The sequence below is a fragment of the Haemaphysalis longicornis genome, unplaced genomic scaffold (genome assembly GCF_048455015.1).
Source record: "Haemaphysalis longicornis isolate Haplotype H1 unplaced genomic scaffold, Haemaphysalis longicornis Haplotype H1 scaffold_4, whole genome shotgun sequence".
Classification (NCBI taxonomy): Eukaryota; Metazoa; Arthropoda; class Arachnida; order Ixodida; family Ixodidae; genus Haemaphysalis; species Haemaphysalis longicornis.
In genome coordinates this window covers 155,939,009-155,966,954 of record NW_027526361.1, presented here as the reverse complement: position 1 = coordinate 155,966,954, position 27,946 = coordinate 155,939,009, and the positions used below count along the sequence as shown (strand labels likewise).

The window sequence follows — 27,946 nt, the reverse complement described above, 5'->3', positions numbered from 1 at the left end:
TTTTGTTAAATAAACATACCGTTTTTGTTTATTTTCGCGCATTTATAATTGGCCCCTCAGCCGCTTGGTATCGGAGGAGTAGGTCTCACAGTTCCGTCTTTGATGTGGTGGATCCTGCACAGAAATATGCAAGAAATCAAGTAAGCCTCGTTCAAAACCTCCGCAAGCAGGGTTTTGTAAAAAGCAATTGCAATGAACCAGAAGGCTTATGTCAACCATGTAAGCGTACATAGGAGTTCAGTCCAGTTAATTTGATTTCCTAATGTTCAACATCTTACATAGCGCCTCCGTGGTTTGTACAAGCATGTAAAAAAGAAAACGTCAAGGTTCACCGTGGGCAAATCTCCCAAAGAGGGATAACGTGTTTCCATCCCGCGAGTGAAGTTTGTAGCATGTTTTTGTGTTTAATGAGTATTTCAACACTGCATCACCAGCTGGTTGCACCGCAGTGAAAGCTACAAACAATGTAGAAGTGTTGTACCTCAACAGTGCCACGTAGTCCACTCATTGCACGTTACTTCGCAGTTTTATCACTAAAATGGCATCATCCATATTAATGTCATTGAACTCTCATCAGGAGAGTTCTTGATGTTGGTTATTTGAGGATCTGTTTTAGCGCACCAATTTCCCCTAATACAAACACCTAATGAAGCCTTTTCCGCTGTTCTGTGTTAAAGGGACCTTGCAACACTAACTTCTTTCTAAATACAAACTGCCTTCAGAACATAGTCAACAAACACATCCAGTACTTATAAATAAGAGGGCACAGTATCTCGGCCAGAAATTACGGCTTTATGCCCATGATGGAAGTTACAAACTTGCTCAATAAACTTTGTTCAGGTCTTCTTCGAGCTCGCGAATAAAGTCCTTACAGCGTTGTAGCGGCTATTGCCCGGCTTTCTTTCCATTGCAGCAACAAACGCACTCGGTAGCCACCTAAAAACGTCCCAAACGCACAAAAGTCACAAAAGTCACAAAGCCGGATCTGCTGCGCCGAGCAGATCATGCAGTGCCACCCTGTTTTGGCGATAACTATAGCTTCCACAATGCTTCCGGACATCAATGAAAGAGTGAAAAGCGTTTATCGGAAGTGTTGTAGACTCCCTTTATTACCCGGAGCGCTAAGCCGGAGAAGGAAGACGACCAAGTATGCCGCTCACCCGACGAGATGACAAGCACGGCCGGCGGCGAGGTGAGGGTCGGGTGCAGAGCATCGCCCGTCACCTCGCACACCCACGAGCCATCGTCCCGACCACGAGTGACGCCCCGGATGACCAGACTGCAGTCGCCGGTGTGGCCCACTCCTGCCCAGGCGAGGTGGGGCAGCCGCGACAAACTGGCGCCCACGTTCCGACCATCGCGAAGCCAGAGGCAGTCCCCGGCGGCGGCATCGAGCACGGTACAACGGAGCTCCACGTCGCCGCCCTCGGCGACAATCTTGGAGGCCGGCACTTCACTAAACTTCCACGTACCTGCACATCAAGATGCGCAGGGGATAGACGTGAGAATACGTCAGAATTTCGGCTACTAAAATAAGTAGCAGGGATTGTGCATTGTACGCCTGCAAACAAAAAAAAATTCAACGATTTCAGCCGCATGTTTAAAATAAGCGCTTAAGAGGAGTTCAGCAGCTTGAATAAGAAACAAGTCATTAATCAGTGAGTGCGTGATTCTTAAACAATACCAGGCTGCTCAACGCATTGTCAAACTGAGAAAAAAGTAGGCATGTCAAAAATTTTATACATTGAATCCGCTTTCCTAAACGAGGTAAGAGCTCTAGACCGAAGGAATGGGTCTGGAGCCATTGGTCAAAGACATCACCCACGTCTCTGTGGCGCTATCTGAAGTGGTACATTCAAAAGGAAACGCAATTCGCTCTCCTGATCACACTGAGGATTTGTTTAGTGTACCACTTCTTGCAGCCTTGCCTACTGCAAAATTAATGTGGTCCAATGGTCTTGCTATGCCGATATATTTTGCCACAAAGAAAAATTGATTGATTGATTGATTGATTGATTGATTGATTGATTGATTGATTGATTGATTGATTGATTGATTGATTGATTGATTGATTGATTGATTGATTGATTGATTGATTGATTGATTGATTGATTGATTGATTGATTGATTGATTGATTGATTGATTGATTGATTGATTGATTGATTGATTGATTGATTGATTGATTGATTGATTGATTGATTGATTGATTGATTGATTGATTGATTGATTGATTGATTGATTGATTGATTGATTGATTGATTGATTGATTGATTGATTGATTGATTGATTGATTGATTGATTGATTGATTGATTGATTGATTGATTGATTGATTGATTGATTGATTGATTGATTGATTGATTGATTGATTGATTGATTGATTGATTGATTGATTGATTGATTGATTGATTGATTGATTGATTGATTGATTGATTGATTGATTGATTGATTGATTGATTGATTGATTGATTGATTGATTGATTGATTGATTGATTGATTGATTGATTGATTGATTGATTGATTGATTGATTGATTGATTGATTGATTGATTGATTGATTGATTGATTGATTGATTGATTGATTGATTGATTGATTGATTGATTGATTGATTGATTGATTGATTGATTGATTGATTGATTGATTGATTGATTGATTGATTGATTGATTGATTGATTGCATGGTTTAACGCGCCGATGCAACGCAGGCGATGAGGCACGCCTCAGTGGAGGGCTCCGGAATAATTTTGATCACCTGGGGATCTTTTACGTGCGCCGAAATCTCGTACACACGGGCGTTTTTGCTATTCGCGTCCAACAAAAAACCGGCCGCCGGCCGGGAATCGAACGCCTTGGCCACTGAACCACTGCGGCAGGTCACAGAGCAAAATCCTTCCACCGGAAATACTTTAACCCACCCCCGACACGATGTCTGCTCCAGCGCATCACACAACGGAACCAACTTAGGTTTGTCATGTGCTTAGAGGTGCCACACGTTTTTCTGTATAGCGTAGCGCCTTTTTCGTTTGTTGCTGTAGAAAATAAAGTTTAGCAAGCGTTGTTTGGATGCATAGAACAGGCTGATAAATCGACAATGCCCCAAAGCAGCGATTCTTTGTCGAAAGGTGGCGCCAATACTTATTTCACTTCCCAGTTTCACGTTATGCGCAGCAAGCCGCGCGTCCTTTCTTCATTCTCGTAATTACATAATTACAAGCAGCGTTGCATCAACTCAGTTTTTTAAGCGAGCGCTTCCGTAGTGGGACCGACGGCGTCCTCAAAAAAATTGTGCATTTCTCCACACACCGGTTGGTCGACTGAAAAACTTTGATAAGATATCAGGACACACGGCGCGTGCGTGAAACCAGGCTTAAATTGTATCAAAACGCTGATTTGAAAATAGTGAAAAAGGAGCAGCTCTGGATAAGGCAATACACCCGTCGACCATGAACTGTACAACCTTTATCTCATAAACCCCCTATTGGTATATATTTAGATCGTTCGTAGATTCGTTTACTTAGTGCGCAAAAAATCGTCGCATGGGTTCGTTTTTTTTTTTTTTTTGCGATTTCGGTGTTTGAATGTTTGACGATTGATTCGACGCACATCCAGCGGAGGTTGGACGCACTTTTTGCGAAGGTTTCGACTCGCTTTGGCGCAGTTTTGTAGTCAGAAAGCGTTCGAACTCCCCTCGACATCCTTTAGAAAGCATTGGTAAAGTTTTTAAGCAAGAGTACCAAGCCTTGAAGTGTCAGCCAAACTGGTGCAGATAGTTAATTCACAGAAATTTACAGTTTGACAACAGTGCCGTTCCCTTTCGGCCGTATTTATTATTGCGGACCATTGATATTCTGCCGCAGGATGACATTGGAAGACACAGCACTTACCAGACTCGGCTGCAGCGCTGGGTGCACTTAAGGCGGCGAACCAAGTTAGAAGCTTCTGTACGTTTTCCTCGTCTGCGCCCTTGCCTCCAGTCGCGTTGAGCGTCGACACGTCGAACCACAGGCCTTGCCCCTGAGTGAAAACAGAGGAGTCAGTTGGAAGGGGTTAACGAAAGCAAGCCGAATTCATACGCAGTTTTTTTTTACGTTGCGACATGTAGTCGAATACTGACACAGTCCAAACAAAAAAAAACTGAGCTTTTAGTTTTGCGCACACTGGTCGCTTGAACAAATTTATTTTACTGCTAGAACACCGTGATGATTTAAATGGAATACAGAGGGGGAAAACTAAATAGCTGTCATTGATTGATTGTGGGGTTTAACGCGCCGACGCAACGCAGGTGATGAGGCGCGCCGTAGTGGAGGGCTCCGGATTAATTTTTACCAACTGAAGATCATTAACGTGCGCCGTAATCTCGGACACACACGGGCGTTTTTGCTTTTCGCCTCCATCAGAAAAGCGGCCGCCGCGGCCGGTAAATAGCTGTCATGAAATAAGGTACGGTATAAGGTTGAAAATATGAATTTGTGGTTTTTACTGCCTGAAGAAACACAAAACGGCAATACGCAGTTAAGGACAACGATTTTTCTGGGCTACTTGGAGCTCTGCATCTCGAGGGGCAGTATGGTAAAGATCATTTTTCATTTATCTTGTGATAAATGCAGCTTCTGTAGGTGACCTGAAAATAAGCATAATAAAATAGCTTCGCGAACGTTTCAGTGATTGATTGTAGGGTTTAACACGCCGACGCAACGCAGGCAATGAGGCGCGCCGTAGCGGAGGATTCCGGATTAATTTTTACCACCTGGGGATCTTTAACGTGCGCAGAAATCTCGTACACACGGGCGTTATTGCTTTTCGCATCCATCACAAAAGAGGCCGCCGCGGCCGGGAATCGAACAAGCGTCCTTGTGCTCGGCAGCACAAAGCCTTAGCCACTGAGCCACTGCGGCGGGTTCGCGAGCGTTTCAACACAAATTTTTACCTACTGGAGGCGAAGGGCATCAGCTGATATAACAATGGGAATTGGGGAAGTAGTAATATGGCGCAAAGGAATAAAATAATAAAAAGGAATAAAAAGCCCTGCCGTCTTTCCTGTGATATAAAAAATTATCCCTTCTGTAGTAATGTGTCCTGGTAGCAACACACCTCCGTACTTGGAATAATCATAACACCATCTCAGGAGTTTATTTCATACGAATAATCGGAAGAATTAAGATTTTCTGCTGTGCGGAATAGCCTTTTCGACCTCGCCATTCCTTCAAAGCCACAGTAACGACGAGTTATTTATCAGTGCCAGCCAGGACAAGGCTTTTTATGAGCACGACATTGCTATCAAAACCAGACAGAAAACGTTACTTGGGTGTATGGAAGCTTTCTTTTACGCGACTAATAGGCAAAATTTCGCCAATCTCAAGAGCGATCAGAGATACTACTGGTCAAAAGAATGCGTCGAAAAAGTTCAACCAACATACAAGTTTTGTGACGAAGCGGTTTCCGCATTAGTACGGGTGCGTGGTTAGCACCTGCGTGATTGAAAACAGCAAGAAAGCCCAAAATCTGTTTGTACGACTAAATAGCTCTCAAAATAGCGTACTCTTGACGCGCCAGTAACTTCACTCATTTTCATCCTGAGACTATAGGTGCACTGTTGCGTCGTGACTAGAAGATATTGTTACCGTGAGCAGGTCGTGTGTTCCTAGATGTGGGCCAGTACCAACTTGTCCAAGGCGCTTCAGCATCTGCATGAAGATTTGAAAAAGGCAGCTAAAGAATACGGCAGAATACAAACTCAAGTATACGGCAGCCTGCATAATCACGCTCGACAAACAAGCCTGATTGCGAAATCTCGATTGTCGTTGCATAATCTGAATAAAAATTGGTGCGCTGATCTTGCAAAAACGAAACCAATTACAATGAGAGAGTGTCGTCCATGCACATTCTTCTTTACGGTGAAGGTTTGTACAGATTCAGAACTCCTCACTAGGTTGAAAACATGCTGAAGGACATGTACATGCTCTCGGTAACTGCTAATCAAAATCAATTGAAATGAACTGAAATAAGAATAAGAAAAAATATTGCCTGACAACACTGCAAAATTTTCTGATAAGAGAATTCAAATGCTGCATGCCTAAGCAAGACAGTTGACAGTCCACGAAGTATATTGTGAAAAAAAATCACGCCATATCCACGGAATGAATGATAATAAGTGGGGCGAAGCTCAGAGGGGGAGATCATCGGTAACCGTAACTCTCCCGTGAAAGTTCGCCCATTACATCATTAAGAAAGACGTAAGACTGTGTGCCTACATTGTACAAATCAACTTTTATTTTCGGAGTCAATGCTCCCAGGCCCAGCCCTGGTGAAAGACCCCGCGCCATCGAGGACTACTCCGCACCTCCACCACAATTTGTCACGTAGGATGGGACACAACGGTAAAGAAAGAACTTTTATTTAGGGCGAACTTGTGCCCGAACAAGACGAGAGGAAACGAGCAAAGGCCCTTGCGTCTTGTTCGATCTCCGAGAACGACTGCCTGCGTTCCTGGCGTGATCTCTTGCGTGATCTCCCCCTCGCAGTGCACGTGCGCTCGCGCCTCCGTTGGCGAACACAGACAAGCTCGCACTCCCGGTGCCGAGTTTGCGCTGCCGTTTGCAGCCGGTTCTTGCGCGTGCAACGCGGCCCACTTTGCGACATCTCCGAAAGCATGCGGCGGTCACGTACCACGAGACAGAAGGGATGGACAGACCCATGGCTTTAGGAGCTTCGCCCCTAAAAAATTACGCAATATTTCTTAGGGGAATCCTGAGTAGCATGCGAACCAGCCATGGGGTCGACTGAAGTTCCCGTTAGTTCTCAGTTCGTCGTTTCCGTTGACGTTCAGCTTCGCGTGCCTTCGTTGTATCAGGACCTTGTTGACGTAGTTTGAATGAGTGATGGACAAAAGGCGCGTTCGTAGCACATGCACCCGTCTCGGTTTGTAGCGCAGTGGGAAGAGCGCCACGTACCTCCCGTTGCGGCCAGAGGGTCGTGGGATCGAAACCGGGCGCCGCCTAACTGTTTCTTTATATAGTGGTCTGCGCTCACGTCAGCCCAAACGCCGACGGGGCTGAAGAGACGCGCATGCGCAGTAAAGTGCGGACTGCGGGCAACGACAACGAGGGAGGGAGGGACACAGCCCCGAGCCTGAGATACTTCGCATGTAAAAAAAGAACACATCGCAAAACACCATGCGTATCTTCATATTCATGCTTCGTGTACAGAGTAAAAACGAGTAATCGAAGGCGTACGCACAGCTTGCGCCGTGGGCAGGACAGCGGTGTCGACCCACAAGAGGTTGAAGTGCAGAGGGACTCCTGCCGAAGCGGTAGCGTTCGTGATGTTCCTTATGGTGCGCTGTAGGAGGCGGTGGAAGTAGCCGCCCAGAGGTGACGCTTCGTCAGCGACAGCAAGGACGGTGATGCGGCTTGGGTCCTCCAGCTGTACACACGACAGAAACACGAGTCACAAAGGCACCGACGCATGCTGAGTTACGAGTACGCAGCAACAGCGCCCTTAAACTATTTCCAAGCCGAAGGAGCGATGAAGCTGTAACGGTGCACGGACTGACCCTGCCGTAAGTACAAGGAGTGTTGACGGCCAAAGCTTACTGGCGTGCACTGAGTAGCCAACCTTACGGGAATCATACAGGAATTTCCAAGCGGTTTAATTGTCCCTGAATTGTAAATATCGATCCATCAAAGGAACGTCCAACGTCCCCTTAAGTCAACGTTTCCGGAACCACGCATTTTTGAAGACGGCTAAAGGAGTTCAAATGCTCAATATAAAACCATGATCTAAATAAAACTCGCACATTCAAAATACTTGATTGTGGCCATAAAGCTCCTTATATATGAACCAATCAGTGCGCAGGATTTTTGTTGTCTTTGTCATTTTATGTTACGACGCACCAATCGCCGTGTGTGCAGCAAACTGAATAGGGCGCTAAAAAACGAGGGCGAAAAGACGCAAACAACATATACATGCTACACGCTAAGAAATTCCAGTAGGGCGCCTTCACCACACTGCCCAATAATGGCTATTCAAAGTGTTCTAGTGTTCAAATTCGGCGTACGACGTGGCCGCGCATTCAATTTTCATGAAAAAGGGTATCTGAGCTGGTGCATTCTGCAATGCAAAACGTCTTGAATGCATTGCGTGTTGTCGCAACGCACGTGCATTTTTTGCTTAAATCAAATGTTGGGCTGCCTTATTTGCCACACTATTACACCAGGCTATGTCTGTTGGTCAACATTGCGGTGAATACACCCTATGGGGACTTTTTAAAGTATCTTTATGCTTTTTTTTTTTTGCTGCTTGGTATACTTTTTACACAGACATGAACCAATAGCTCAACAAATTGTTAGGTTATCACCATGGCTGTTGGTATGTTCGGCACGCTGCGTAATTTTGATCAGCACTACATGCAATATATGTACATTACTCATCCGTAAACAAAAATCTGTTTAAAGGTGTTGCCTCTTAAGTGAAGAGACGAGAGCCGCCCGGTTTTGTATCCATGTTTACTGAAAAATGATATTCTCGCCAAACATTCTTTGTAAACAGAACTATTCAGGTTCTAGACAAAACCTAATTGTATGCTCCAAAACTAACCTCGGGATTATGAACGTTGTGTTCATCAACCTTCGTGAGAGCTGCATGTCGATGCTGGCCAACGAAGGCACGAATGTCTTGTAGACTGGCAGGCTGCAAAGAAGCACAGTCAAATTTGCACTTGTTTGCTCCGCGACATCTGTTACCATGTTAGGAGAAAACCGGACTGCAAACGGCAGTTATAAAGCAGACCGCGTTGCAATAGCTTGCGCAGTTCTGAAATACCAGGTTACACAGACGAACAGCGCGAGAAGGGCGAGGCATGCATGCGACAGCAAGCGACAAGTTCAAGTGAATCACAACAGAGCGATTGTACTTGTTTAACTAGGTACTGAACATAGTTGTACAATTTATAAGAAAGAGTGACACCTAAAAAAAGCATTTAGTTGCAACTATTTATCAAGAAGAGTAAGCAGTATGCATGTACGCATAATTGGTTACTGAGAAAGTGGAGACCACACGTTGGTAAGCATTGTTTTGTAAGGAGCCTGTGAAATTTTACCCTCGTCCACGTATGCGTGCAAGACGCATTCCTGAATACATTGAGTATCCCTACATGATCCCCATTTGCACAAGCAATACACATTCCTCTCTGCCCGTGACAACCCAATTCAGATTATGCGGATTCCTACTTCGTATTCCGGCAAGCGTACCGCTACGTAAAAACGCACGGCAAGGACGCAGATGCGGGACCATAGCGCATGCCTGGTGGCCCTAGTAATGGTTCCATAATACCACAATGGGGTGCAATGCTCCGCATCATTGTATATGCTACATACGCCATCCACCCTGACACTAGTGTTGCCTTTGTGTACTTGCCGTTAATTTCTTCGACCCAATATATCTCGCTGCTGTTAGAATCGTGCTTCCAGGAAGGGATTCTATTGCAACACATAAGTTTAAAAAGATTCTAGGCTGAAAAATCACAGGTTCTTTGAAGTAAAACTCTAAACTATCGTTCTTGACGAGCTGTTAACAGGACTTGTATTGGGAGCAGTGCAAAAAGGTGGGGACTCACGTTCTGTGGGCACGTGACCGGCTGCTTCACAAACGGACTGTACAACGCGATCTGACCGACAGTGTCAAGCTTCAAGTGCCTGGCGACCTGGAATAGAAGAGACCCGCCAATCCCCATTAAGTCAACGACACAGACAACCGATCTTTGTGGAGTGCTTGGCTTTATCTTGTATGAAAGCCAGCGTTTTATATGCTGGAGTAACCTCAAGAAATTTTTAAATGAACCGGCGGAAATAATTTTTATTGTGCACTAAAATTTCTGAGGTCTGAAAGGTGACGCCATGTAGTGTTTAAATGTGGCACTACCTCATGTGTCCAAATAACTCCGTCGGTTTCAACGCGTGATTCCAAAACTGCATAAAGGAATACTAAAGGTGGAACATTGTTGTTTTAGCGGGGAGCAAGTTTTCAAATACCTTTTTGATCTCCCAAGCAGTTGAAAGTATGTTGTAGCACGGCTCACTCGCAACGTTGCCAGCATTCGGTTTGGCGGGACACATAGGGCTGGTAGGTGTAAAAATTCCGATGTCAAAAGTTCTAGGGTAGTAACAGCAAAACCGTATCGGGTTAGGGTGTTTTAAAGGATTCCCCTTCATTTCAGGTAATGAAACAAAAATCTCTTGTCTGTCCCTTTAAGTGATGTCAGCTGGTGAAAACCTTTTCAATAGCTGTTATTGTCTATTTAGAGATATACACATGTAACGAATATAACTTTAGCATAACCTCATAACGTAACATAGCTTAAAGTGAAAAAAAATGTCACAAAATATACTAGTCAACAGCGCTACCACCTTTCTGATGTTCGAGCTTTGTCCACGACGACGACGGACACTAAAGATTCCCTCCGAGGTAGCCCTAACAGCTACTCTGCAAAAACCGCAACCCAGACAATTGTTTCCTAATAATGCACGCATTCCCTTTAATTTTCCATTTTTTCCTATCAAGCACAGCTCAATTTTTTCCCAGTAATCAGGTTGCTGTGAAATAAATGTTGGGACGATAACGTGGGGTGTTCGTCTGGAAAGACCGTTAAACTACATTACCAAGGAAATGCACTTAAAACTACCCCAGTAGTTCATTGGGTGAAAAATACACCGAGGCGAAATGCTCAGCATATTTAAAGCTTTCGATTTTTCTAAAACTACATGAACTATAAAAACCCGCCTAAGAACTGGTGTTCTATGAAATATTTCAGAGCTTCAAATCATTTTCGCAACCAGGACAAATATCCGCAGTTGAACATTATACTGAAATTTGCGTGCACGACCTGCAAAATGTTCTGTGAGCTGAAAGTGTAGCATGAAAGCGACAAATTTAACGAGAATCGATACACTAAAAGGTATTTGTTTAGGATGACGCCATAATGGCAAAGCTCCATTGCAAGTTGAACTTCTGTAAATTTTTCCTCGTAGGCAACTTCTCCCAGACATTATTTGTTGATTTTACATGTACTGCAATATCTGCGTCCTTCATGAGAGCACTGTTGTGTTTAACTCAATTGTACCGTCTCATTCAACTGGCAAACGACAAACCAGCACTCCTATATTGCGGATTCTGCGTTTTTTTCTCTATTTTTGGCTTATTTATGCGTTGGGGTTTCCTTGACAATTCTTCTTGAAACGCGATTTTTAAAGCTTTTAAGGCTGTTTGCTCTTTATATTAAAATATTTTCTGTAACTCGTTCCTAAAATTGTGAGTAGGCTGAACACTGCAAATGAGAATGTCCGAATGGTTACTACATCAAGTGAATCAACAGTGTTAGCCCGAATGTCCTAAATGATGTAGACGGCAACGTCCTGATCGCAACGTTGAAACGTGATTTCTCGATCCCAGATTACCTGAATTATTCCATCAACAGGTAATATTTGCTAGTGAAAGAGACTGTTCTACCTTACCTCAACCGGCTTCAGGTACCTGATAAGGCACTGACTCTTGGCAGCTCCACAAAGTACATTTTGAGCTTCCCTCACAGTGAATGTACAGCTTGTATGGCTGACAAGCAAGGCGTGCCACCACACAAAGAACCCAAAAGAATAACCACGATACCATCGTAATTATTATTCACAATTCCTTACAGGCTCCTAGGAGCATTGAGTAAGGGGGGGGGGGGGGGTAAATACAAAACTATTTGCAAGAGCATTAAAGTAACATCAAAGGTTAAAGACAATGCTGTACCGAGAAGCAATAGTACTTAAATCGCTATGTGCATTAATACAGGTGATGCAAGCATACAAACACGCGGTAAATTGACAGCTAAGTTGCCTACACAGTCGAACACGTATACACAAGGCAAGTCAAACAATTGGCTTTGTGCTCATTGCACAAATTTATTTGTTGTAGCTTATCGTTGTTATTTATTATTTAATGTTATTTATTACTACAACCTTTTACACAAAATGAAGATGTTTATGCAAATCCAGACTTACATTATTTGGGCTATCTGCAGCAACTGCGTATTACATGCAAGTTCACTGCAGTTCACTTTGCTATGTGAACTCTTATTCTACACATTTTTAATCAATCATGAAATGAAACATTTCGACTTCTTCGGGTTGAAATTACTCCTTAAGCATTTCAAAAAAGCTTCGTAACTACGCTTTCGTGTCTTGGTAACTCATCGAATGCTTATAGATCGAGATCTTGCTCCTGTAAAAAATAAGATACGGTGGGCCAATTTTTGGAGAATTTGTCGTATCGTGGAGAATTTGTGAAGAATTTGCCTGTCGTGTGCTTTGTTGAAATGATTTTGTGTTACAAAATTCTGAAGATCGCAAAACGTTGTCGGCATAGCACTTAGAAACACTAATGCTTTACTGGCAACATTGTATAAACTTTAGGACTCGCAAGAAACAGAAAATTACGCGTAATGCGGTGGTCAAGACCTCTTCTGGTATGGGCTATTACCGTTGTTAGGATTAACGCTTGAACAATCAAACTACTTAAAATGCTGTCTTTGCAACAGCACGTGAGGATTGGGACTCCAACAAAACAAAATATCTCGTGGGCCAGCGCTGGCCGATACATCTCGGCGGCATCTGATAATTCAAGTCTCGCATGGACGAAGCAAAAAATTTTCGGTAGAGAGCTGCCTAGCACCGTAAAACGTAAATCATCATATAAGAGAAGTGATGACTCTTCCTTACTGCCGTGTGTTGAGATTTTGTAAATCTATTGCAGTAAAATTCTGTCTTTATGTGATGTTGAGCACTAAGCTTGATGGTGAGCATCTGCTAGGAGTGTGGACTTTTACGTTGACCCTGATGACAATCTGCAATACCGGCAGCACTTACAGTCCTGTCGAAGACCGCATAGAAGCGAGCGTGGTGGCCCTCTGCGATGGAGGCTTCTTCGAACAACTTGTAATCTGAAGAACAACACAGCGAAGCCATCGGTCTCAGAAACTAATTCGTGAACTCCAGTATTTGGCCTTACAAATAGACCCAGGCTTGAGGTTCCTGACTCAAACCATTCAACTGTGAATACAGTGCCCAACTCCCATGAACTATTCTGACAGATGCTAAAGAACAGGGTATTTTGCTTTCACGATAGAAATATTACTGCAGCGACACAACCACAGTTTCAGCAAGAGCATGAGGGTGACAGCACATACGTCATTCCGACTACACACGGTACATACAACAGCAAGTTGGTTTCGCTAGGCTACAGCTAGCACTCGATAGCCCTTCTCCAGGCAGTGCTGCCAACATGGTCAATGGTCAAAGAATATTTTTCCTGCCTTGTGCGGTTTGGAGTGTGTAATGTGTCTCTGCCCTATAAAGGCCGATCCACACGGTGGACCAAAACGTATATTTGGACCGCGGTCCGCGCATCACGTGATAGTAGACCTCACCAGTTCGCGCGAAGCGCCAGTGGAACGCGCAGGACCGCGGCCCTCGCGGTCCAAATATTCGCCGAGGCTTTTCGGTCCGCGGTCTCGACGGCGGGCCGCGACATCAATCAGCGTGGTCTGACAGCTCCCGCGCCGCGTGGGCGGAGCCGGGTCCAGTTGCACCAATAGAGAATGGCGCAGGCAGCGCGGCTGTTTCGAAGCGCTCGAAGGAGCCTGTCAGTCACCCCCGCTGGGATAGGCGGCGGGCTAGGCTTACAATAGCGACGCATACTTCTTCCGCGCTTTTACTAGCGAGTCCTACGACTCTTACTAGTGCGATGCTAGCCATCATTATCACTTTGTTTCACGCAATGTGGACCTAATTTACTGGAAGCGTTCGGTTCCAGCGAGCGGTGACGAGCAGTATGCATAGGTCGGCAAAACAGAAAGAACTCACTCAAACTCAATCAAATTTTTTTAATTCACGCTGTACTCAATCAAACTCACTCAGAAAGTTCGTCTGTTCACAAAATCACTTGTACTCACTCATCAAATACTCATTTGTAATCGTACTCACTTGTACTCAAACTCATTTGTCCTCACGAGTACTCGTATTCATTCTGTACTCATGAGTACTGAATCTGTACTCATGAGTACTCACTCTGTACTCATGAGTACTCAATCTGTACTCATGAGCACTACTCATGAGTACTACTCATTGTGCACTCATGAGTACTACTCATTCCGCACTCATGAGTACTACTCATTCTGCACTCATGAGTACTCAATCTGTACTCATGAGTACTCAATTTGTATTACTCACGAATAATCAACTTATCTGCACTGTTAGCTAGGTCGTACCTCGAATGAAAAACTAAGTAGAAAAATAAATTTTTTATTGATTAGAAAACCACAGGTTACATATAAATCAGGACAGAGGAAGAAAACGTCTGACGCGGTGCACTGTCGTTGGGCGACTTACTGCGCGAAGGCGAGAAAGCGAAACGGAACGTAAGCACTCGCGTTGCGTGTGGCGTCTCCTCTTGTTCTCCAGCCGGGTCGGGCTCTGGGGAGCTCGGGGCTTAACGGTGCAGCCGTGGCCGTAAACTGCGTTTTTCTGCGTGTCTTCGGGTGGCAGCTTTTGTCGTCCGTTTTCTTGTTTGCACTACTGTACTCAGGAGTGCATATACTCAAGAGTGCAAGCACTCGCAAAAACAGTATTCATGAGTATTGTACTTATGAGTGCGGTGTACTCATGAGTACTGTGTACTCATGAGTACTCATACTCATGAGTACTCATACTCATGAGTACTGTACTCATGACTACTCATACTCATGAGTAGTGTACTCATGAGTACTGTACTCACGAGTAGTGGACTTACCCCTGTACTCACTCGTCATCGGACTCACTGTTTTTTTCTGGGTGTGTGATCACTCATCATCGTACTCACTAGTGAGTTTGAGTACAAATGAGTACAAATGAGTGTACTCACGAGTGAGTACGCCGACCTATGGCAGTATGCAGCCCTGTTCTCCCCGCCATCGCCGCTCGTAGTGTCACCTTCGTGCGAACGACGCCGGCGGCTGCGTGAGCGCGCCCGCCCGGCTGGCATGCGGAGACTTGTGCGTTACAACATGTTGTCGCGACCAAACGGCGCCTGTGTTCAACCTTCCAGCTTGCGAGTTCAGACGGTCGGCCATTCCCGGTCCGCTCAGCCGGCCCGCCGTGTGGATGCGCTCTGCTCTGGATCGGAACGCGGCGGACCGTGACGTCGCATCACGTGACCGATTGGACCGCGGACTCAGTCCGTCGTGTGGATCGGCCTTAAACTGTGAGGGGGACTAGCACCCCCGAGAAACTTAGTTCATGGTCCGCAGTGCAGTAGGCTCCATAAGGTTAGTTCAGGTCATAATGGGGTGTCTACACCGCATGCTAAATGTCTCATCACATTTCGTAGATGCCGTAGGTTCCAAACGGCTGTATGTGCTGTAGATGCGGTACGTACGGAAAAATGCCGTAGGTGCAATAGGTGAAATGCGGTAGGCGTGCATAGGTGTTCCGTATTTCACCTTTACTGCAACAACAGCCTCCACAACAGATAAAGGAGCACTCCAACTCGTACGTGTTCTTAAGTTTGAAAGCTATTTTCACGGCATGGGGACAAATTAGTTAAATATAATTTCAATTGATTCCTTACTTGGAAGTCTCTTTGGCAGTTTGCGTTGTGACAAAGCCACACTTCTGTACCGCGGTTAGGCATGTCCTGATATTGTCGTATATCACATGCAAAGCAGCCTTTTAATCACCGCTATAAAAACCGAGCTGACACACCTCGCGCAATGAAGGCTGCGCATTTTTTTATTCTGGTCGCCGTGCCTTTTCTCACACCACAAAAAGCCCGCGCATTTATCGTAATGTGTTATACTAAATGTTTTACACGCCGATATTACCACTGAACTACGAGGTTTGCTGAAGTCGAATGTTACCGACCGACATTACAAAAGGAAATCCTGCAATTTTCGACCTCTTGTTTAGCGGAGAGGCTGCAAGGTCTATTCTGATGCGCGCCAAGACGTCTTATCGTTTTTAGAAAGGATACCTTACAGTTCAATTGAAAAAAGTCACGGACGAAAAGAGTAGTACACACGAATCTTCATAAAATCAAATCCTCGCTTTTGATCAGAAAAGGGGAAACCAGCGAGCATAACGCAGGACAAGAAGAGGAGGCACACACACACAACACCACTGGACTAACAACTGGTTTATTCGGCAGGAACACATCACATATATACTCCAAACCTGCGCGCACGCACACAGGTTTGGCGTATAAATATGATGTGTTCCTGCCGAATAAACCAGTTGTTAGTCCAGCGGTGTTGTTTGTGTGCCTCCTCTTGTCCCGCGTTCTGCTCACTGGTTTTCCCTTTTTTGAACAATATGAACCAACTAGCCCAGCAATTCACCCTCTTGAACTATTATCCTCGCTTTTGAACACCGCCAGAAAGCGTTGGGAAAAACTCACCCGCAGCGCCTTCTACGAAGAAGCCGACCACCTTGACCTGGTCCACTTGGTCGAATGCGATCTTGTCAACCTTGCCCGTGATTACTGAAACGCTAGGTTCGGATGCCTGCGGTTTCAAAAGAAACATTACACACGGGAAAAACTGAAAGCGCTAGAAATTTGAATACATTGACGGACCATTGTTCAATATGGTAATATAAAAATTGAGGGCAGCTACACGATCCGAAGATATCACGAAAATATTTTCGGGATATCATGCTATTGCCAACGATGTAATAGTTTTCCAGACTGATTTAGCCCTATCTTTTACTCTTCCCTCTTTGTTTCTATAGCATTCTGCCCTTTGCTTTCCCTTTGTATGCAAGTGAGCTTGCTGCCGAGCTCAATAACACCTTAGTACACTTCCTTGTTTTTATTTCACTCAAACCACAACAATAGTAGCTATGAAATTACGTTACCGATGCAACGGCAGTGCGTCCTCACTGCGACGACATTAAGATGACATTACCTAATTTTGACTACTTTGACGCTAACGTAACGTTGCAGAACACGTATCGCCGGTAGCGTATATGCGTTCCTAGTCAGTACAGCCAGCCGTATGCGGCGAAACTGAGGACCACAACCACGTGGAAATAGATTCAAACATGCCCCTAGATGGCGCCATGCGTCGCTTGGCTGTGCTGATTAGGAAACGCCTATACGCATCGCGTACGGCTATAACGCAGTACAGCATCGCAGGAACCCCCAGCGACACCTGCGGAAAGCATTTTGCGCGAGCTCAAACAGTTATCGAACAACCGCTCTTGAAACGCCCTGCTTGCGCCATGCAATTTCTGCAACCGGTTAGCGCTTACACGTCAGCATTGAACACTTGTTCCCTGACCCAACACTTCGGAGTTATAAGCTCTCTGGCCACACGGTGGTCTCGGCAATTAATCCGCGGTGGTAATGGCAGGAAGTAGCATACAATTCAGAGTTTCGCCGTTAAAGCAGAGGGTGTAATTATGTTATCTACGTACGTAGTCAACATAATTCGGACCTCAGTTATTCAACGCCGCATACTTACAACAACGTACGTAGTTGTAAATATGCGGCGTTAAATGACTAAAGAAAAAGGCGCTTTAAACGCATATGCATTACATAAATTCCGGAATGAAAGCAACTAAATCTCATAGCTTTTTCACAAAAAGCTGATGTTCGGCTTCTGTACACTGGCACCGAAAATGACATGGAATGCAAAGAATCTTTCCAAGAATGTGAAGGTAAAGGCCTAGTTAGGCCTTCTGTTGATATCCCGTTGAACTTTGTTGAACTTCGCGGCCGCGTCCGTCACCCCCTGTCCAGCCAGCAACCCTCCGAAGCTCGCTTCGCTCGCTCGACATCGTAAGGAGCATTCTGTTCACCCCGGCGGTGCCTTCACCCCTCAAGGCGGCGCGAATCGTACTTGCGGCAGAAACCTACCCTTCTCCGGCACTGTTTATACCGACGCGCGCTCCGATTTCCCGGGCGATCCTGCGTACCTGACAACTATTGCATGCACTTCACGCGTTTCGAGATAGTGCCCTAAGGCATTCGCCTTGACAATAAAAAAATAGTCGACAATTACGATACTCCCTAAGGCGAAAATGTGAGAGCAACGCGAACTGCAGAGTCTTCTCGGCGGCGCCCACCTTTGTTTCAGGTGTCGCTGGCCCTGACCTCTGCTAAGGTAGCGCTTCCTTCGTCTCACGAAGAGATGGCGTAGTCGGCGAACGCACGACGGCGCATCTCTCGTAGCGCGTCACCGCCGCTAAGAGTGTCTCGCACGGCAGCCTCGGCATGCCACCGTATTTCACAATTTCGCAATTCTCTCCTCCTCTGCTTTTCTGCTCACTTTATCTTCGGTGTCCTCTTCATTCTGTCGGTTACAACGAGGCCGACAGCGACGGACGACGCGAAACCACAGGAACGGGTGTTTAAAAGTTGCCCTCTGAAAAAGCTTAAGACACGCCCGGACGCTCCGTTGCCGTATCCCCAGCTCCGTCACCCAGGAAAACAAACGTGAATCTTCAAGCTTCGTAAATACATCCACAAGCCTTTTGATGCCTTAAGCGTCAAAAAGAAAAGAAACCTACCTTTTGTATCCAGGAGAGGAGAGCTGAAGCGGTCCTTCTGCCGTAGAAAGGAACGGCTTTGCCGTGGCGAAAGAGGAACCAGTTGCCCGCTGGAACAGAGCGTGTTTCCGCGGTAAACGTTAGCTTTTCGCAAGAAAAATGTGCCCCGATTATTATTGAATCAACTTTGGAACACAGGCTTCTACGACTTCAGATACAAGGCTGGTGAAAATAGTGTTCTCTATACGGCAAACTTTGCTAAAGAAGCGTCTCACTCAGTCAAAGTGAACCGTCTCATTCGGCTGCTTCTGACGCAGTTCGCGACTCGCTAGACAATTGAGACCCTGACGTAAGACATTTGCCTACAAGAGAGTCCGAGGAAATTATGCCTAGTGCCCACAGTATCGCCACTAACCACCCGGGTAGCTATTTTACACCAGCTGGAAGTTCGTAGGTAACGGGGTTTCCCATCGTGCATTAGGTTCGGCCATTGTGTAGCTTTATTCATGTCGGTCGGTCGGTAATACATTAACACAAATGATGCGATAAATGCATATAGATTGTTTTGTGTACTCGACAAGGAATGCAGCATTTTTTTCGATTTTGGCGGGTTTTTTTTTTTTTTGTTCAAATAAATTCGTTTGATATTTGCTTGAAAGATTCTCGTATACGTCAATATTGGAGGTTGATTAAAGTGTGGCCGAAGTGAGATACTGAAATAACTCCCTGCACCCAACGGGAACTATAATTTTGCATCAGAACACCCTCAATTCAGGCTTAGAAAGCAGCAGCTTAGAAAGCAGCCATTGTTGAAGGACAAAATGTAACAATGGCCAGCCCACGACGCAGCCCACGATGTTTGTTTCCAGGCGCCCCCACAGCGCGGCTGAAGCCGGATTCCTACCCTCATGCCCTCAGCCCGGCTGAACCCTTACACAGCGCCGTCCTCGCCCACTATTTGCATTCCAGGAGTTAATACCACCCTCTCACCCTTCTCTATCCACCTACGAGGCATGCATCTGACGCAGACTCAAGCCGGCACTTATTACTGCACCACCCTCCTCACCCCCATTTCGCCCTCCCTGTACCAACCTTATGCCAGCACGGCGGCCTCCCACTGACCACTTCGTCTTCTCTTGTGCACACAACCCGCATCCTCCACCAAACCCCACCCTTAAGCAATAGGAGACCGCAGTGACCGAGTCACCACTGGAGGAACAGGCTTAGGAGCAGCGCGGGCTCGTGAGCTCCAGGTCCAGGCAGGATGACCACACACCCATACTTTCAACCTTGTGTCAATAAATATTTGTTACTATTTTTAACCTAAGTCGAAACTAGCAGCAAGCTCGAGTTTCAGTAACCGTTTAATTCGACCGGGACGCGTACCTTTACGCGATAACGAGTAGGATAAATGCTGCATGCGAGTTAACTACGCGAACGGCAACTGCAGCCTGAAATATTAGAGTTTTAGCAGTTCGTCCGTTCCATCGTGTACGTTGTTACCGGGTTTACCGGGACCCGTCTGCGCCTGCGCGCGCGTAAGGGCGAGGAGGCGTGGACATGGCGAAGGCAGGCCCGCGGAACTAATCTCCCTGCCGCGACGAATGCCCAAGTACCCAGACGCGTCCTGGTCAACCCGGTAACAACGTGCACGACGGAACTGACGAACTGCTAAAACTCTCCGTTATGCACAGTTTGAACGTGCGTAGCTAAACGATGGAATGAAGTTACGCCATTGTGGCTTTATCGTGATTACATGACGACAGCTTAACGAGGGAAATTCTGGTAACAAGTGAATACGCGCAACGTTCTGAAAAATGCATTTCGCCTTAATGAGGGGATAAAAAAACCACGCAGTTTTTTGTGTGCGTTTTTCGGCAACTAAACACATGTTCTGTAAAACATTAATGCATTGAGAGAATAGACAGTAGGATGCAGCGTAACCGAACCACCTAACTTACGGCGCAGCCGACTACGTCGGACCAAACTGGGCTAATTCACACTCCAGTGGAGTGCTCAACCTGTGTGATCATAACTACATTGTCAGAGCATCGTTATTTCTCCTTAGACATCAAGGCACACGGGCTACCAATGTTGTGCAAGGTACTCCACAGCTTTTTCGGGTGCACGATTACTCGAAATTCATCGGCCACGTGTGACGTGAGAGCCGATTAGAATGTTCCAACGACCCCTACGTACCGATAGCCGTGGGAACGCTTTCTTTGACAACGGACTCTGGGACGTCGCAGAACTTCACGCCTTCTCCCTCCAACAGCTGCGCTGCGGTCTGGATGGGGAAGGGGAGGGGGGAGAGAAAATAGACAACACCAGGCCTTGAAGTGAACCAGAGAACGGTAGGCCGTTTGGCCTTAGGCGTGCAAGGAAAAACAACTAACGGAGCACTATTCGCCCCGAGCGCGAACACAGTCGGCCCCTGGCGGCGGCGGGACGAACCGCTCCTAGTGTGGATGGCGCTCTCGCATCGTCTGCTTTTTCACGTTGCGTGCGGTGCAAGCTGCACACGACAAAACAACCAATATGTGTGCTCGTTTGGCAGTAAGCAATGACGTAGTTACCTCTGCGTGCGCATTTCCTCTAGAAACGCAATAATCAGCGGCCGTTGCGGGTTAATCCGCTGGTTTAATTCCACGAAACATCTTCGCTGTGGTCACCGCTTGAGTGTGAAACGTGTTATCAACATTGCTTCCACACATTGCACTTTTCTTATTGTTGTGTGCAGTCGTCTGCCGTTTCGTGAACGTCGAAGGGTGCTTTTTGAAGGTGGCGTGTTGATTATTTAAAGGATAAATGTTTAGTACGCGAAACGGGTAAGAAGCGACAAGACCTGTGCATATACGCGTGCAAATTCCACACCCTTCTAAAATTGCGCTGTGTCCTTATAGAAAGAAGAAACAAACAAAAACATTTACACTGCACACGACCCGTGTGCTATCGCCCATACATTACCGGACACGTATTTTACACCCGCCAGCGCCTGTGTGATCGTGTCCTTCCCGTACCTTTTCTAAAATAAATACCATTTTTGGACAGTCGTTGGTTATACTCAGGAGGAGGAATAAACATTTATTCAACTGTATCGAGTTGCTAATTTTACGCATTATTTAAAATACGTTTCTATGGATGCGCAAAGTATTTAGGGGGGGGGGGGGAGGGGGGTTTCGGTAAAATTAAGCAGTTGTGAGTTTGCGTCAGTAATGTGGCATTTCGTGTGTCATTTTCATATATATCATTTTCAAATACGACATGAATCACCTTGTCCGGAAACGTGTCTCACTCAGCATAACCAAATGCCTAAATTGGTCACGTCTTAACCTCTTAAGGTGGACTTAAGTTTAAAATAAGAGGAGAAAACGCGTAATATATAATGCACGTTGTTGCCCACATGTGTGAGGGGTGTGTGCCATGACTCGCTGGTTTTTTTTTTCCCACAATGCTTGCTTTCAATACAATTTCGAAAAATGCGTCCCACAGTTCCTGGACAATCTCGGACCAAAGAAGGGGTTAATCCGTTTTGAAAATACGTGTACTGCTTTTTCACCGCTACAGAACACGACACCTAGTGTAGTTGCGATAGTAAGTAATACCAAGGACTCTGGTAATACTGATAACCATAGTTTGGCTTTTCGCACGCGTTACATGCGTTCTCTTCTCGCTGCTCTTGCAACGTTGGCAGGACCCCACCCCCTCCCCCTTCCCGAAAAAAAAAAAAACGAAGCGCACAGAATTTCATTTTTTAACCAATCCTCAAGAATTAAATGCCAAGACAAAGGCGATATTCAGTTTACAAAACAAAGTTACCGGGAAGCCGTTGCGCTGATTTGCAACGAGAAATAAAAAGGAAATGTTTTACCACATATGCAACACCGCAACTTCATTTATTGCCATCATAAGGGTTGGTAAGCGACCTTATAAGCAAGAATGCAAACACATCTCGCTGTTGCAGGCACCTGTTAGATTTTAAAAGGAACGCAAATGGTCAACAGAGGAGCCGTAACATAAAATTTGTGCTCACTGTGAGGTCCCAGAAGCTTGGTTTGCACGCTGTAAACCTGCTTGTCATTTTGCGAAAATATAGCTAAACATAAGGTGTTGATTGTACTGCGTGCGTTGGCAATTCAATTCGCAAGTTCACTTGCGACAAAAGCCGTACATAAGTGATCCGAAACCGTTATTCATCAAACCTTCCTGCAGAGTCGCTAAAATCTCATTTAAAAGACCCGTTAGAGCGGTTACATTTATATCTCTGCGCTGATCAAAATTTAGTAATTTTATGTTGCCTTTTCAACACAAAAAAAAATATCTTAAGCTCTTGGGCGGAATTTCGGGGCAGTTAAGTAGTGTTACCATTTCAGAGCCTCCCACAAATGCAAGAATGCGTCATGCTACCAGTGAAAGCGGTTGAGATTGCCGTTGTAAACTGAATTTCAGAGATCGAGGCTTCCTGATTTGTTTCTATTTATGCTTTTATTGAAGGCTCAAAGCCATAGTCTGGAAAGATCGCGCTTGCTACAAGCCACAGCGTACAAGTTCATTGTCGCAATTACGGTCATTCTGAGATTCCCGATGAGTCGTCGCTTTTTTTGGCGTAGTAATGAAAACTGACTGCCGCTTCCATGCTATACATTGAACGTTGAGGAACCGAACTACAGCATACCACTCTTGTTTGCACCTTTCGTGCGCACATACGGCGAGAAAAAGGCACGAAGCGCGCCCACAGTGTGCATTCTTACGGGCCGCTCAGCGGAGCATCCACACTAGCAGCGCGACGCTGTCACCACCTACATGTCGAGCTCGCGGCGAATAGGGAGATATGGGCTGGGCATCGTTTGAAGTTCGAGAAGAGCAGAGCAAAATAGTTTTTGAGATGAGGTTGAGAACAATGGATTAACGAAGGTGGGCAGCTAAGGTTTTTAGGTACCTATACTTTAAAAGCGTGGACACGCAGTGGTTTTAAGAAAGACTAGAAGGCTAACGATGAAACACGGAAAGAACACGGGAGAATCTAAGACAGCCAAAGTAACCAAGAAAGAGGCAAGGCAGATAGGAACGAATAAATGGAGAGAAAAAATGAAAAACAAACGTCGTTAGAAATGTACAGGGCTGAGAAATTGAACATCCACAAGGAAAATTTCTACGATAATTCCCAGGGTAGTGCTTTGCTTTTTGAGGCGTGAGCTTTGTGGGGAAGTATTCATAATATGATGGGGTATGCGTGGTCTGCGGAAAAGCCGAAACTATGCGGCACAGTGTTAGTATGCGAGGGTATCCATCCAAACCTACATGAGGGAAATATTCGGCTTCCAGAAGCCCTAGGATTTAAGGGTAGCACCGAGGAAGTTAACTTCAAGGCTGTCGAGGCGACGAAAAGAAGATTAGAATGCTGGTGAACGATAGGCAGAGAGGAGAATATTGCCTAGGGCAGTTACCACCTGTAATAGAAAACAAAAGTATTTTGTGCCTAATGAGCTTTTTGTACCTGCCCTAAGCAGCGCTAGCAATAAACCAGGAGTATAAAACACAGGCATATTGGTTCTTTTTGGTATCGTTAGAAAAAATAGCGCAAGGACGCGGACGACAGAACGAAAAAAAGACAGTACAAGCGCTGACTAGCAACTGCGAGTATTTTATTGCGTTCTGCAATATATACGAAAACACAGACGACGTCACACCTTTGCAATCAATCAAAAAAAAAAAAAGAAGGGAAAGGACAGTACACAAAACCAGTAAGAAATAAATGCACACAGCACTGAGGGGAATATTTTGATGCTGTTATCTCTGACTTGCCCCGTATAAGAAGTCACGCTCTTTCTGTAGCAAAGTAACTGATGGCCGACTCACGCACTTGTCGCCTCTTTTAGCTATCATGTAATCTTCAAAAATTTCGCGCGTGCGCGCTCCCAAGTACTGCTTAACAACCTTGGTGTTCTCAAAAAGAGGTGGTTTTCACCCACACTTCTTGCAGTGGGAAACCAGGTGGCTCCCGGTGCCGACGCGTAAGGCATACGCGTGCTGCCTCAGGCGCTCGTTGAGACATCTCCCCGTTTGTCCAACGTACACTGCACCGCACCTGAGGGGGATCTCGTGCACTACGTTGTCGCGACAGAGAACGAAGCGAGTGGCATGCTTGATCCCCCAAGGCGCCTTTGGAGATGTCCCGTTGTTGACGACTTTGCACACACTCCCAATATTGTTAGGTGCGGAAAACCCTGTCCTAATTCCCGCCTTCTGGCCAATCTTCTTGAGTCCATGTGACACTTTGTGCACGTAGGGAATGACGTTTATACGGCCACGCCTCGTCTCCTGGATCTGCGGCGTAGCCTTATATGTCGTCGAGTTCATCACACTTTCCGCGACAGTCAAAAGTAACGTGCGCGGATACCCCGCGCCAAGAAGCCTACCAGCTTGTGCCTCCAGGCTCTTGAACATTGTGTGGTGACACGAGCGAAGCACCGAATTCTTCAGGGCCGCTAGCACGATGCCTCGCTTGACGAGCTTCGTGTGGGCTGACGAGAAAGGCGAGAGCCCTTCTGGCTCCTAGGTGCGTACGTCTACTAGCCCAACTAGTATACAGCAAAGCATGTGCAGCAAAGTATGTGCAGAAACTGCCGGGAACGGCCAATTAAGCCTTTTTTTATAAGGGGGGGGGGGAGGGGGGGGCTGGAGGAGGGGCTTTGGCTGGCCCTTACATGTAGCCACTGCCTTGAGGAAGTAAAGATTGTTAGTTTATAGAAAAACTACTGAAGGAGAAACTCGGGCACAGCGCTACCATAAGTGGACTACGAGAAATTCACAGAAGCCTGCCTCTAGCAAGGCTCAGCGCAAGACCGTAGTTCTCAAAGGCACCAGGAAGACGAAATAAAAACTTTGGTTTATTAAAAATAAGGGTGTGGACATTGTGCCGGCAGCCGTCATTTCATCGGTCGCTGATATTGTTCCGGCTGCCGGAATTTTACCTTTCCCGGATATTGTACCGACAGCGGGGTAATTTATCTGTCCTAGATATCGTGCCGGCTGTATTGCATTGAGTGATTAATGCGTTCCAAAAAAAAACGATATTTTGTTGGTCGCCACCATGTGAACAATACGCCGGCATTTTTTTCCGGTAGTCGGTATTCTACTATCCTGCGCCCTAATAAATTTTTTCTCGGCCATGCTTTATTCGCATATGTATTTTAAGAAATATCTAACCTAACCATTCCTACCTAACTTAACAAACCTGGTATTTGTATCCTATCCAACTTAACCTAACACACCACAACACACAAAAACAGGTCTCTCATAAACAAAAAAGACGGAATACAGCAAAATAACGGAATTTCTGAATAAATAAACACAGCGAATAAGAAAAAGGCAATCAGAAGGAACAAAGCTAACAAAAATGAAAACAAAATATGGAAGGAGGCGGGTTCTAATGTGCGACTTCGGGATCAGAAACCGGAGGAGCAACCAGTGCGTCAGTTCCACCACGGCTGATTCTACGCCTGGCAAAGGCAGACATACCAGTCACAATGAGATAAGCCTGGACAGCCAATCGGAAGATAGTGCCGGCAAAATATCCCAGCCACTTAGAGTGCCGGCTCCCGGCAACATATCCACTTCCTAAAAATAATGCTTTGTCCTGATAAAAATAGGCCTAGAACAAATTATATTGAAAAGAAATATTAGTGAAACCAGATAAAGCAATGACGACTTCCCAGCCATTTTCCGTTGATTTATTTATAACATCACCGAACCTTGTTTGTGTGATTGGCGTTCGCCAACCAAATCCAACGCCAAGGAACACGAATGCGCGTTTTCAGCGGGGCCTCTGGTTCCATTTGATCGCGTCACTTGTTGATAACGTGCGACGAACACACTGACAATTGTGTTTCAATTTTTCCATCAATTGCGCCACTTGTCACCCTGCAGCGTGATATTCGAAAGGTTTTTGTGGTTTGACAAAAGCGGCTTGCGCGGCTGCAATAGAGCTGAGGGAGTTATCAAAGGCTAGCCCTTGCAAACTGCCCGAGCTTTCACTATCTTCGTGGCCTCTTTAATGCAGATTTATTAACAAGAGGCGCAAGTCATGGCCGTGACATATTGGCGGAGCAAATAACGGCGCGGATTTCGTGCTCATTCCTCATGATTTTATTCAATCGACCTTATAAAAATTGTGCTCCACTAAGAATGCTCACAATGTGCTTTGCTCGGGCCTCCACTAGCGACTCATATCGCCACCTTGATAAAAGACCGCGTACACATTCTCCGCAGCGGACCAAAACGGCTCGGTCTGAACTCGCGTTACCACGAGGGGCAGATGTGCTACAACAAATGCGGTTTCTTGCATCATTTATTGAAAGGCTAGTGACATGCATATCGCAGCACAAGCAAGACCCACCAATGTAAATAGACTACCGCGACTTATTTCCGTCTCGAGCGCATGGGAGTACGGGAAAGAACCTGATCACGCTTGGCCGAATTTGCATTCTAATGCTATAATTGATCCAGAAGAGACGGTTGCATTGCGTGTATGCCTCGGCCAACAGTTGCTGTCCAATATACATTTTCCTTTTGAACGAAATTTCTGTAAGTGGAGTGCAAACTGAGTTACGTGGTTTTTTTTTTTTTTTTTTCCTGAAGTACATAAAAATGTGGCGCATTTTTTTCTCCCCATGTTAAATTCCCCGCAAGGTAGTCTTAGATGACCCGTAACCATCCTTTACAGCCAGCCGCGTAGCTACGGTGTATCCCTCGGCGTGTACAGCAATTAGAGCGTCAAAACAAAGCGCAACGAAATTTCGAAACCGCTGGTAAAACCACCAAAACAATTCCCAAACTATCCGCGTTCTTCACGCCCACACCTGGCTGTTTCGTCAGCCTTCCTACGCATACGCTCATGCAGGTGGAAGCTGGCTAAACAACAAGACTGAAACGACTAGAAGAAGTGAAAGCATTTGCAGCAGCTGAAGGGACTTACCTCAAAGGAGTCTTCGGCGCCGCACGGCTGCTTGCGAACCCCGGCGTCGCTGGCCACGCGAAGCACCAGCGTTGTCGAGCCGCTCGTCTCGGCTGCAGCTTGCACCAGGGCATCGACGTTCTCCAGACGGCAAACGCGGATCACGCCGTCGTGAGCCGGCAGGTCCAGCAGGCTCAACAGGCCGCCTGCACCGCTGACAAGGCCAGGCGCGCAGAGGAGGAGAAACACGGCTGCCGTCGCCAGAATCGGGCGCATCGCGCTGTTGTGCATCGCTAGAAGTTGTCGTCTGGGGCACGGAGCTGCGGCTGGTATCTCGCGTCGCGACGCTGTGCCGCTCTGAGCGACGCCGCCGGTGGAGTGGAACGGGAAGCAACGCCTCCCAGTCGTCGGCACAGCTCTTGTCTCGGCGGTTGA

At 46.1% G+C, this 27,946-nt stretch overlaps 1 protein-coding gene across 1 annotated transcript; it reads right to left on the bottom strand.

Moving 5' to 3' along the window:
* Positions 1-27,946, bottom strand: LOC144179451 (calsequestrin-2-like). Its single transcript, XM_077707811.1, has 12 exons — positions 27,533-27,946; positions 20,755-20,842; positions 18,577-18,665; positions 16,463-16,568; positions 12,901-12,974; positions 9,612-9,698; positions 8,594-8,686; positions 7,235-7,420; positions 5,620-5,682; positions 3,883-4,012; positions 1,161-1,472; positions 1-114 (listed from the first exon to the last, which is right to left on the bottom strand). The coding sequence occupies exons 1-12, from the start codon at positions 27,800-27,802 to the stop codon at positions 86-88; spliced, it is 1,527 nt and encodes a 508-aa protein (XP_077563937.1). The 5' UTR covers positions 27,803-27,946; the 3' UTR covers positions 1-85.